The sequence below is a fragment of the Chenopodium album genome, chromosome 9, assembly GCF_948465745.1.
Source record: "Chenopodium album chromosome 9, dcCheAlbu1.1, whole genome shotgun sequence".
Taxonomy (NCBI): domain Eukaryota; kingdom Viridiplantae; phylum Streptophyta; class Magnoliopsida; order Caryophyllales; family Amaranthaceae; genus Chenopodium; species Chenopodium album.
Genome location: NC_137842.1, coordinates 64,100,669 through 64,113,260, shown reverse-complemented (window position 1 = coordinate 64,113,260; position 12,592 = coordinate 64,100,669). Strand labels below are relative to the sequence as shown.

The following is a 12,592-nucleotide window of genomic DNA, read 5'->3' as shown; positions in this document are numbered from 1 at the left end:
TCATTTCATATCCTACAATCTTCATGTATTTATACGTATCTAAATTCCTTTATCTTTTTCTACAGTTCCACCCTCATTCTTTTTTTCCTTTTAGGTTTTAGCAATGAAACAATTACTTCGTATTTCATATCAAAAGTTTCAACTATTGAAAAATATACCTACATATGAAATAACCTAAATAAGAACCCGTGCATCGAACGGGCCAAGAGGCTAGTTAAGTATTACAAGGATTACTTCGTCATTATTTGTAGAATTGCAGGGGTTGCTCAGTCATATTACAGGAGTTACTTTGTTTTTTTTACAAACGGTCACATGGTGAGGCCAACCATATATAAGACAAATTGATGAATTTTGGTGTGAGAGGGTTAATGGCCTATGTTTTGGTAATTAAGACTTAGGTCAGAATCCGACTATTGACCTTAAATTTTCGACATTAACCCTCACGTGACCCAAAAATACTCCAGATATCCTTGCAACAGGTGACTTCAAAACCGTGTGTTTTTCTTTATTCAATTTAACACAATTGGTGAAGCTTATCAAACCATACCCAAATCTAATGGCAACTAACTTGTGCACTTTGGCACCAACTCTTTGTTTCTCTCTCCCAACTTCCATCTACACCAAAACTTCACCTTTAACAATCACAGTCACAAAAACAACCATAAAAAACTACCAATATCAAATTCGACCTCCATTAATTCCTTCTGTTCGAGCTTCTTCAGGCCCCAATTCTTCTGAACCAACTTCACCTTCAAACTCAGTTCCTCCTAATCTTCAGGTTAATACTCTATTTTTTTTCTCTTAATTTTGTTCATATTTTTTCCCCAAAATTCGGCCATTGTTAATCAAAATTAGGTACTATATGAATGGTGAGTGTATTTAATCTTGATTTTGTTGTCGTATCTACCAACCATTTTAAGCAGATGAAGATAATTTTTCAATTTTTTTGCTGGGATTTTTTAGAACCCGTCTTAATTTTTTTATAGGCATATGAAAAAAAAGACACAAGTATGAATTATTGGATTCTTACCTATGAGTTTGAACCTGGGTTTTAAAGTTACTTGCATGCTCACCTTTCATTTCTACATGAAAGTGTCTACTAAGATAACGATCATGTGTTTTTGGTGTTTAGAGAGCCATAAAGGGCGGGAGTGAGAATCGATCCTAAATCTCCTGGTACCGGGAAGGAAGCTCTAACCACTTTATAAATGTAAAATTGATATTCTTCCTCCGTTTTACTTAAATTGCAACACTTGATATGACACTCACACATCTAAATATATTGTTCAATTTTAGTGAAACTTATGAAGTGTTGATTTTCTAGTGACATTCAAGGTATAATGTTATACACTCCAACTTCAGTACCCTAGACATTCTTATACTACGTATATCATATTGACAAAGGAATTTAGGGTAACTCTAGCCACTCTTAAACTTTATAAATTAATTGTTCTAACAAATCTAGCAATGCCACCAATCTAAATAACCCGAGAGTGAGGGATAGCTCAAGTGGTTAATGCTCCCCTTCCGATTTCAGAAGATCTTGGGATCGATTCTCATCTTTGTCCTTGTGATGACTCTCTAAACACCAAAAAAAAACCAATCTAAATAACCCTGCAGTAGACAAATAGTAGGATTTTCTTGCTTCTTAACATGATTACATGATGCATTTGCCATTAACAATGCAGGACGACGTTACATACTTGTTGAAGTTAGCTGCTGGTTCTATTTTCGGTGCAGCATTGATCAAATACGGCAGTGCTATTATCCCCGACATCACCAAACCCAACATAACCCTGGCTTTGCTGATGATTTCTTCTCCTGTAGTCATATCTATTCTGCTTTTATCTAACAGTAGTCGTAAAGAATGACCCCTAATGTGATAGCAGGATATCGACACTATTGAATATCATGGTTATATGTTGAAGCAATGCAGACATTGGAGCCAAGAGGGAAACAAAGATTCAATTTCATATTATTATGAAGTTACAGCAAAATTATGTAAATCAATCGGCGTTTATAACAAACAACGATTTGAATGCAAAGTTTTGTAAACAATGTCTTTCAAATAACATCTTTTGTGTACGAATTTTTTTTATAAGCAATGACGAATTGACGATTGAACCGATATTATTTATTGATACCAGATTGAATGAATTTCACAAGAGGGCAGTAAAAACTTTAAGAATCGAGAAGAGTCATTTTTTTCAAAAATTACAAAAGGTAGTTTAGTTGAAAGATATTATTTATAATTGATTCAAGAAAAATTATTAGTCTCTGCAGGTAAAACAATTGTTTGCATTCCTTTAACAAGAAAGGAGCGCGCTCAAACACCAAGTGGTTAATACTCTTCAATTTACCAATCATTGTAATTCCCTGAATCATGTCATCTGTTCAAAAAAGAGTCTATATTACTCTACATTTGCGCATTGCATTACAATAGGTAGAAAAAAGGCACCATCAGCTTGAGCCATTTACAAACTGCGCAAAAGAATCAAAAAATTGTCCTAACTGCAGCCAATCTATCTGGTCAAGCAACCGATTCTGTTTACTCTCTCACTTGCTTCCTTCAAGGCATTTTAAAATGCATGCTCACAATAGAAGATATCAATATCACAAGCTGAGATCACAACTACAAATTATCCCTCAGCCATTTTAGAGCACCGTTTGCCACCGATCTGCCACAACCATTTATTTAGTTAGATGTGTAAATGATGCATAAACAGCATATGTAACCTCAAAAGACAATTAGGAATAGCTGATTGGTTACATACAATATATGATTCTATCAGAACAAAGTAGCATCCCAACTTATTGTATATTATGAGCATTTTTTTTAGAAAAGTTGTGAGGAGAACATATTAAGCAGGAGTGTTTATGAAAAAAAAGTCCTACATACTTGTATTAAATTACATAAACCTTAAAATTCGAGCAGCACTGTAAACCTGTAAGGATTTTTTTTTTTTTTTTTTTTTTTTTTTTGGAAACCAGCCTGTAAGGATTTAGCGACGAGGAATGGAGAAAGCAAGAAAAGGCAAGATGCAGGAGGAAAATAACATAGAGGCATTACACTGTGGTTAGATTGGGAATTCGAAGGAAGGGAAACAGGGGATCCATTATCATCTGGATATGATCCAAACTAAAGTGACCTGAGTAAATGAGAAGAAGATTCAATTCCCTTCCCCTTTTTAATAAACCAACTCCTTCCAATATTGGAAAGATTTGAAATAAAAAATGCAAGCTCACTTTCCTCCCCTTCCTTACTCCCGCATTTTCCCTTTCCTTCCCCTATATAAAATCTATCCAAACACTCTTAGTGAAAAAATTGAAGGTTGAGAATTGGTGAAAATCTAAGGAAGAATAAACCATGTTTATTCAATTATAATTTGCTCGAGCATATGTAATACTTTTAGCTGGTCTTGCGTGAGATGCACACTCCACCCTGAATTATAATACAACAATTCATCCCCTAATGAATAAAAAGACACCCTAACATTATATAAAATGTTTTATGACACAAATCACCACTCGTAGACTAATAATGTCGTACAAAGAGGTGGCAAACACGTTTGGATTGAAATTTACTCAGGTCCCTTTAGCGTGGATCATATCCAGATAATAGGTCATTCATGTCGGGTATCTAGTCAAAACGGGTCTATTATAAATTTAACCTAATTCAGATTATTTTCAGAGGGAGTCCATTCCATTTCAAGTAAAAGTTAGGTCTTCCAGTTTCGGGTACTATTCAGCCATCCAGGTATTACCCGGAAAGTAGGAACAGGTTGCTTTTCCACCAATATGTTGAGAATTAGACAGTTACCATTTACATTCTTGTGTAATTGTTTAAACCCATTTATCCTAGTTCAACTAGAATACATTCCAGATAGCCTTTAAATATCTTCTAAAGAGAGGTACAACATATCAGTCTTCTTACAACAACAATATCCAAAAATGTGAATAGTAGCTCTTCCTCTATATTGCAAAATCCAATCCATTTACAAGAAAAAACCTTTTTTTCCATCTTTCATCAATAATAAAGGAAACAGAAATTACCTATGAAGTGCAGCTAAATATGCAAAATGGCATTATTTAAGTGAAATCGACAGAAATACATGTAAATTTATGAATCTTACCAATATTTGACACAAACCCACACGACAAACATCTCAATGAAAAGAAATTGAAAGCTCACTGAGAAAAGATGAAGTTTGAAGGCAGAAGTTAATTTACCCAGCAAAATCTTTTATTTTCTTCCACGGGTCATTCTGATCTCCTGATTCCTTGCTTTCCTCAGCATCAGTACTTGCCTGAGTCTCCGACACTTCAACTTAACAGAAGGAGCACATAATTATTTTCTCATGATAGAAAAAATGGGAAGCAAATGTAGCCTTTTTCTATTAAATATGCAAAGTAATTATCACTTCTATGTGAAAAACCAAGATACGAGTATATCATTCTCAGTAGAGTTGAGTGAGTATCTAATGTTCGAAACTTTAGCTTCAAATAACAGTGTGATAAACAAATGAATCATTAACCTGTTTTCTACTACAACTTTGTCATGAAGCAGTGAGTCAGTCAATTGCCTTTCAAATCAAGGGTCTAACAAAGATCTTTTTTTATGATGAAAGGGTAAAGGCCATCTCAGCCGTGGCAGAGACTTGACATCTGCATCTCTTTTATAGGAGTAAAATCACTCACCGGCTTGTCGAGGCTGAGGACGAGGACGTGTACGGTTACTTTTCGTAGTACTAAGGACAGCAAGTTCTTCAAGTAATTCACGTTCTCGAACACTGAAAAAATGTAACATATATATAAGGGCCCTTTCGACTTCAAAGACAGATTTTAAATACATTTGGATCACATGACCAAGTACTCAAAGAGATAAAGGATTCAAACAATAGCGAGTGATATATCCAAAATCAGAAACAATTAAAATACTCTGCAACTAGGCCAACACAAGCTAAAAAACACAAAATGTTTCGTATAAAACATGAAGCCATATCAAAGAATAAAGAAAACAATATTCAATGATATTTTTCCTCTTTCAAGAGAAAATAATTGCTTTCGGTTTCCTTTTTATTTAATCAGCTAAAGTTCCATATAATTCACAATTTCACATAACATGCCAAATCCCAAAACACGAAATTCCAACGACTGAATTAGAAATATTGCTGCTAGAAAGAGAACCAGGAATCTTTCTCAAAAGTGAAAGTATCATTGATACCTTGCTTGATAGAAATCATAGTTTGAGCTAAATTAAATACCCAAAACCATAGCTAACAAAGTGTAATTTCCAGCACCATGTATCACCATGCTAAAACATTCAACACCAACCAGATATTAAATAAAAAAGTGAAGTATCAAGTATGAGTATGACAATCACAAACTTCAATTTGCAACGTAAACTGATGCAGGAAGTTCTCAAGGAAAGGAAAACTTATAAAAGGTAAGTACCTTCTGACCTCCGTCAAAAAAAAAAAAAAAAAAAAAATCTTTAACATACAAGATAATTAAAATGTGAAACAAACAACGCAAAATTTGCTCACCTGATGCGCTTTGGTATAGTAATTTTTACAGTAAACAAGTGATCGCCGCGTATGGAGGGTTTGTTGAGTTTCGGTACACCCTTCTTTGCAAGAACAAGGATGTCTCCTGGTTGAGCACCTGGTGGAACCTCCAAATCAATGGTCCCTTCAACAGTCTTAACCTGCAAAAGAAAAGGCAAATCACTATAAATGTAAATTTTCAATGAATGAGAACTGAAAAATGTTAATACCTCCATTACAGATCAATTAATGCAGGAAAGCCATACGTCTTATATCTAAGAGACTGGATTCCTATTATTCTAATACATCAAATAATAAAGAAAACTGCTCAGAACGAATACATCATCTGCCAACCTCACCCAGCAGTTCAACCCCATAAGTATATGCATGAATCGTAACATTTCAGATAGAAATAATTCACTAAAATTTAGACACTGACTTGGTGGGCAACAGTGTTTTACATGCATCACATAAATAGATCCTATTACTAACACACATACCTAGAACCATGAATAGTTATAAATTGGCAGTGTAAAATTACATATGTACATTATGTTTGAATCTTATCTTGAAGATTCTAAATCCAGCCTTTGGTTTTTACAGGTATCAAAAAATGGCTATGAATTATCCCAGAGGGAAGCAAAATGATTCCAAGATCACAGCACCACTGACCAAATAAAAGAAAATTTTAAGAAAGGAAATCAAACATGACGGAAAACTTGCAAGAAATGGACAGGGTCTGTAGGACAGGTTATATTTCATTGTGAGGTTAACACCAGCTTATTTCTAGGCAATTGGAAGTTAGAGAGCTCAGGTCCATAGTAAAACAGTACCATCATCCAACAATTGCAAAAAATATGCCCCAGTTATGTACTATCAAAGGGAAAAAAAAATAATAATAATAATAATCATGTTTCAATTTGAATTTGACCTTTATCTGAGCGCCATCACTCACACATAAACCAAGATTACAGGGTAATAAGTCAAAATACAATAGTTAGCAGTCTTAGCACACACCCCTGGAAGATTACCAAGCAAATCCTTGTTCACAGCTTAAACACACAAAACCACTTATGAATCAAGTAATCTGATCTGTTCAGCATAGTTCCTAAATTGCTGCAAGAAAATAGAAAAATGACTTTACCTTAACAACAGTGCCCAGTATGGCATCAATGTAGCTGATAGAAATTGCTGAGCGGAGATTTATACCATCTCTTTGAATATCTGGTATCTCTTCAATATCAAGGTAAACAAAAAGATCTCCTGGGGGACCCCTGACACTCAAGAAAATCTGTTTCAATAAAATAAAATATATAGAAAGCAGCCTGATTAGAAGTTACTATACATACCCTTTTGGCGCAGCATCACCCTCCCCAGCAACCCGGAGAACACTACCCCGGCTGACCCCAGGAGGAACTTTGATTTTGATATCCTTTTTAACACGAATTCTCCCCTCCCCAGCACATTTGCGACAATATTCTGCAATAACTTCACCATTGCCACCACAATTTGGACATACAGAAACCTAATAAGACCAAAAGACAAGGCATATACTCATCTCAATACATTGCAAAACCAAGAATTGAGAAGCATAAGTCAGATACAAATTGATAATTGCCAGCTCAAATATTGGAAATGCTACGTCAACAAGATAACATTTCAATATGAAGATTATCAAGTAAAGTTATACACAAATAGCATACTACATTGGAAGATTAATTTCCAGTGACTATACATTTCAGTGAGGAGAATACTACAGTTAATTCAGTAGATAGACGCATATCATTTAACTAGTAGTTATCCAAATAGTTACAATTACCAACAAATAAGATATACACTTAATTTTCTAGCATACAACGTAAAATTGCTGCTAAGTAATGTTACAATTGCTGCATTAACAAATTGATTTTTTTAACCTTTTTCTTAATCATCTTATCTACTACTCTGTATTTGCTAAGTTATGACTTTAGTAATCAGCAGTCACTGTTTTAAATTCCTCGTATCAGAAGATAATATATTATCTGAAATATAGAGTGTTCATAAAGTTCCTTATATCAATTCAGGCATGATACTTCCATGGTCAACCTAGAGCGGATCTATACTTCTCAAAAACTTATTTAACTTCCATCCTGACAGATGCCATGATCCGTCTGTGTCACCCAGAATCGGGAAAAAGGATGTGCATGGGTCAACATCAAAGAGTCTGATTTTTTTAAATATCAAACTTTTAAGACGTGAAATTTTTTACACATATGTAATATTTATAATGTCAAAGATAAGTAGGAGGAGCAGGGAGGACAGCAGAAGCCCAGTATATCAGTAACAAAAGTAGGTAACTCATAAAAACCTTAGGAGTCATTATTAAAATCACGAAGATGCTCCTGTTTATTTGAATATGAGTCCTCTAAAATATTAGTAACAGCCCTAAGTAAACCACCCTCTTCTGTACCTTCCTCTCGTTTCTCCCAATTCTACCTCCTCCCTTTCTCTATCTTAAGAGGCCAATTTTTTTCATTCAAGGTGAAGTTAATTTTTTTTCACATTGGGTCCTGGTTTCATGACCAGAGAAGAATGTCCAATTGTGCAGGTGTCATATCCCTCTACATAATACCCAATTTACAAGGCCGCATGACTCGTATCTTTGATAAGATCTACACATAATACGTGCTATTTTTAGTTCATAGCGGAGCCTTATTCCCTCTATGGCTCTACCAAGAGGCAAAAAAGGGAAGAAAAATTTAGCAATACAGTAACAAAAAACTCCCAGTCTGTATTAGATTGGTGACAACGAACTGCTTTTCTTAAGTTATTATTTAATTGGAAAGACATCTTGAGAGGGGTTGTCACCCACTCACCCCAATACAAAAGGAGAGCTGAAGACAAATATGCACACCTTCAAGCTAAATAACATTCACGGTATTTTATACAAAGTGTTACGAAAATAAACTTGGAACCCATAAACAAAAAGCAAAGCCACCAAAAGTTGGTCTATTTCTTCCCATTGACGTGAAACTCCAAATTGCAATTGGAGCAAGTTAAACAGTTCAACAATCCATTTGTCCCAGAAACATACTTTTGAGCAACCAACACATCTTTGATATATCCAAGGTGAACCCATCAAACCCCATACAAGATAATTTAACATGTAACAGATGAGCACCCCAGTACAAAGAAAAAATAAGGGTGTACTGATTGTACTCTTGGTGAATGACTTGAATATATTATGCACGAAAGATTAAGCTGTACTGACTGTACTCTCAGTGCTGACTCGAATATGCTATGCAACTAACAAATTATTACATTGGATTCTTCTTAATAAGAGCACATTTGACAAAGAAAATATTAGCACTTTAAGCATTTCATTCAGTATATAATAAAATTAGAGCAGAAAAAACAACATTTTTAGCCAAAAACTAATGTTGAAAGTAGAGTTGCCTAACTTGCCTCTAATGTTTGTAAATTTGGTACAATTTTAATATAGAACCTTAACCAAGTATGACAGAATAACTTCTAACCTGTGAGAACAAACCAAAAGGCGTCTGCTCAGTTCGCATCACCTGACCCCTTCCTCCACAAGTTGAGCATATCCTCATCTTAGATCCAGCTTTTGCCCCACTCCCAGCACAAGCCTCACATGTTTCCAAATGCGAAAGCTCAAACTCTTTCTCCACCCCAAAAATAGCCTCAGAAAATCCTAAAGTCATGTCGTAGCTGAAACACTTTAAAATCATGAGTCAACTTCATCATCAATTTAGAAAAGTAGTGAAGAAAGAAAGTTCTATGCACTATATGAAAGCTTAAGAAAAAAATAAAAGCTTGGACCATCAAGAATAAAGTAAAGTAAGAGCAAGGGATCAGAAAATTAATAAACGGGAAATTCATAATGAGTTTTATAGTAGCTCTGAAAAATGGAACTTAGACTCACCGTATATCATCACCTTTAGTAACAGTAGCCTGTCGACGTGTTCCAAAGGCAGAATCCATCCCTGGGAAGCCACCCATACTTGCTCCAAAGAAAGTCTCAAAAAGATCAAATGGATTGCTCTTTTTGGGAGAGGATGGATAGAGGGTAGACACACATCAGATATTGTTGTATAGCAGAAAGGGAAATACAAAGATCAAATTCAAAAACTTCAATACCGTGTAGGCACCAGCTCCTCCTCCAACAGCACTTTTCAGTCCATCTTCACCATACTGATCATACAAAGCCCTCTTTTTGTCATCTGATAACACCTGACAGTATTGTACATTAACGTTCAAAAGATAATATGAAAGGTCTGGAAATTCCACAGATCATAAGAAGAGATTCCGCCCAAGTAAGTCCAGCATTAGGGATTTAGATCCCACAAGAGGGCTTCATCACAGAAGCTAAACGTGATCTTTTTGAACAACTCCATTACTTTTAATTTAAGACAATGGAGCACCAGAAGTCATAGGATAGCTAGATCTTGTTAACACAAAATAAAGGTTTAGGAATCTTAGGATGACCGCGGTCACATTTTAAATGATCTTGCCGGTTTATTCCTATCTGGAGCACTGCAATATCCGCAACCAAGAATTTCCATCAAACCATCTTATATTGTTGATCAGTTTGATTGTGCTTTCAGTCAAGAAAAAAATTAAAGCCCTAAAGGCGAGGGGAAGGTAGTCCTACATGTTTTACACACAAGATTCTTGATGATGATTTAGATACCATGCTTAAGAATAGAGGGTTAATGAAGACCATGCAGCTGCTGCTACAGGTAAGTGTCACTGAAAGTCGACCATTGTACCTGTGATGGACCTTAGACTATAGAGATGCCTAAGGCAAACAAGCAACGCCATAATGGATTCATCACTGTACAGCCTTAGCAAACTGAAAGAGTATTCTTTGACACAAACACAAATTAATATGACAATTGCCATTCACAATGACTTCATTTCACACTAAAAGCAACATTTGTTTTGGCACGATATTACAAGCAACTAAATAGACGATATTACAAGCAACTAAGTAAAATATTTCTTAAATTCAAAGCAATGTCAAATGAGAACCCCCTCCCTTTAAATTACCAATATATTCCCAAACTGAATTTTGTATCAATGGCAAATAGTGTTTCCGTGATATTAGCAAAAGAAATAACATGCAGTACCAGCACGTATATGCAAGACTATCATAAAGCTGGACATAGAAGTAATAGATTAACATAATTGGAGTCAAGATACCATTTGCTCACTCTTTCCATGCAAAATAATGATCCAACATTGTTCTTTATAACATGCATTAAATTGACTTTATCAAAGTCAAACTAAACCAAACATATTCCAGCCTTGAGTTCTAAGCTAACCCAAATTCATGTTCCTTAACTATAGGTCAAACTCATTCTCTTTTGCAGGCAACCTTGATTGATCATAAATAGAATTAGGTGACAACCTACATGAGGACGAGCAATATAACAACATAACATGCTGACATCCACAAGAAAATGAGCAATACAATTGTAACAGATCATACAACTTCAGTTTATGTTTTAAGAACCGATAAGTTACAATAACAACTAGCCTTACTTTTGACATACCTCATAAGCTGCACTAATCTCCTTGAACTTATCTGTTGCTCCAGGATCCTTGTTAACATCCGGATGAAACTTAAATAGAAAGATAAAATACCCAAATCAGGAGCTAACATATGATAGGAATAACAGACTACATATCTATAGAGAGAGAACAGCTCTTTCCATGGACTAAGAACTATAGAGAGAAAGAAATTTTCAAAGTTCTAGCGAAAAAGGCATAAGAAGACACGGAACTTCCTAGTCATGAATAGTGAACAAGGAGTATATTTTAGCCTTAATACGTTGCATTGATGTAAAAGTAAAATGTTTCATCATTATCTTCCAAAATTACTACTGCTAACAGCGTCATTGTCCAAATCAAAGTAGAATGCATAACATCAATTTTTAAAGTTCATCTTCATCTATCAAATGCATGATCAGTCAAGTATATATTTATTACAGGAAATTGAGATGGCGCAAGTTACACAAATACACTTCATGGTCATTAATCTTTGCTTGAAGAATATACTGCCACTCACTATTCCGGTTTCACCGGTAAACAAAGAGTTCAAGTACACGAAAATGAGTACAATATCTAGTTCACTCTACTTTTCCCAAAATTCAAATTACGTAGTATATGCATTGCTACAAATTACTCCTATCCACTCGAAACCAATCGGTCATTCGAACATCTCCAAGATCCGCTACGAAACTAATCCAACTATACCAATTCTTAACATAAAACCCTCCAAACATACTAGTATCCTACAATTCTACTTAGCAACAATCATAACCTTCTTCTTCTAACTACCTTATCTCAATCAACTTAATAAATAAATACTTCATCATAATCATAAGATTCATAATAAACATTAAAACCTAAATTCAAATACTACAAAAACTCAACTAACACAAAATCATCAACAAAAATTAAAAGTAAAAACTACCTGCCGAGCTAACTTTCTGTAAGCAGCTTTGATCTCTTTAACAGAAGCAGACCTAGAAACACCTAAAGTAGCATAATAATCCGACGAAGCAGCGCGTACTATAAACCTCCGCTTCCTCTTACTAAATTGTGAGTTATTCCGGTAAGCCGGAGACGGCGAAAGAGCGATAAAATTGCAATTCGACCGGAAACTGAGGCTTCCGCCGCCATTGATGAAGGAGGAGGAGCTTATCGACGGCGAATGTGAGCGGTCGGTGGATGCAGTGATAGTGAGAGAAGGTGAGAGAAGATAGAAAGGTGTGGTCGCCATTTTTTTGGTTTTTTATGTTTTGATTTTAGTTTTTGTTTTTGAATTTGTTGATTTATGGATTGAAGGAGAAGAAAATGTGTAGAATTGAAGTGTTCATGTGTGATTATTGAAGGGTGTAAGAAAAATGGAGGAGTTTGAGGAGGAAGTGCCCAGAAAAACAAAAAGATTGTGGTCTGGCCGTGTGAGAATGTGTGGGAAAAATTGAGCCTCTAATTTTACACTAACTGATTTCGTTGCCTTTTTGTTTATTGTTTAC

The 12,592-nt window shown here is 35.1% G+C and overlaps 1 protein-coding gene and 1 long non-coding RNA gene across 3 annotated transcripts; one reads left to right on the top strand and one right to left on the bottom strand.

Annotated features, from left to right (window-relative positions):
- The first annotated feature begins 329 nt into the window (after positions 1-329).
- LOC145560144 (uncharacterized) lies at positions 330-2,128 on the top strand. Its single transcript, XR_014093093.1, has 2 exons — positions 330-778; positions 1,689-2,128. It is a non-coding gene; the product is annotated as an uncharacterized LOC145560144 (long non-coding RNA).
- A 198-nt stretch (positions 2,129-2,326) lies between these two features.
- Positions 2,327-12,592, bottom strand: LOC145558749 (uncharacterized). 2 transcript variants are annotated; one of them, XM_081620076.1, is made up of 11 exons: positions 12,028-12,592; positions 11,105-11,173; positions 9,687-9,779; positions 9,472-9,590; positions 9,062-9,257; positions 6,896-7,071; positions 6,691-6,820; positions 5,547-5,707; positions 4,699-4,790; positions 4,231-4,321; positions 2,327-2,678 (listed from the first exon to the last, which is right to left on the bottom strand). In XM_081620076.1, exons 1-11 carry the CDS (start codon positions 12,334-12,336, stop codon positions 2,633-2,635), a joined length of 1,482 nt encoding a protein of 493 aa, XP_081476202.1. In that variant the 5' UTR covers positions 12,337-12,592; the 3' UTR covers positions 2,327-2,632. The 2 variants fall into 2 exon arrangements, with proteins under 2 accessions (XP_081476202.1, XP_081476200.1); XM_081620074.1 differs by having other exon boundaries at positions 4,231-4,327; positions 12,028-12,589.

Coding starts and splice junctions, on each gene's coding strand:
- LOC145558749 (XM_081620074.1), bottom strand. CDS start 12,336: ATGGCGACCACACCTTTCTATCTTCTCTCACCTTCTCTCACTATCACT. Junction 9,780..11,104: donor AGATTAGTGCAGCTTATGAG/GTATGTCAAAAG, acceptor CAATACTGTCAG/GTGTTATCAGATGACAAAAA. Junction 7,072..9,061: donor CTTTTGGTTTGTTCTCACAG/GTTAGAAGTTAT, acceptor TGGTCTTATTAG/GTTTCTGTATGTCCAAATTG.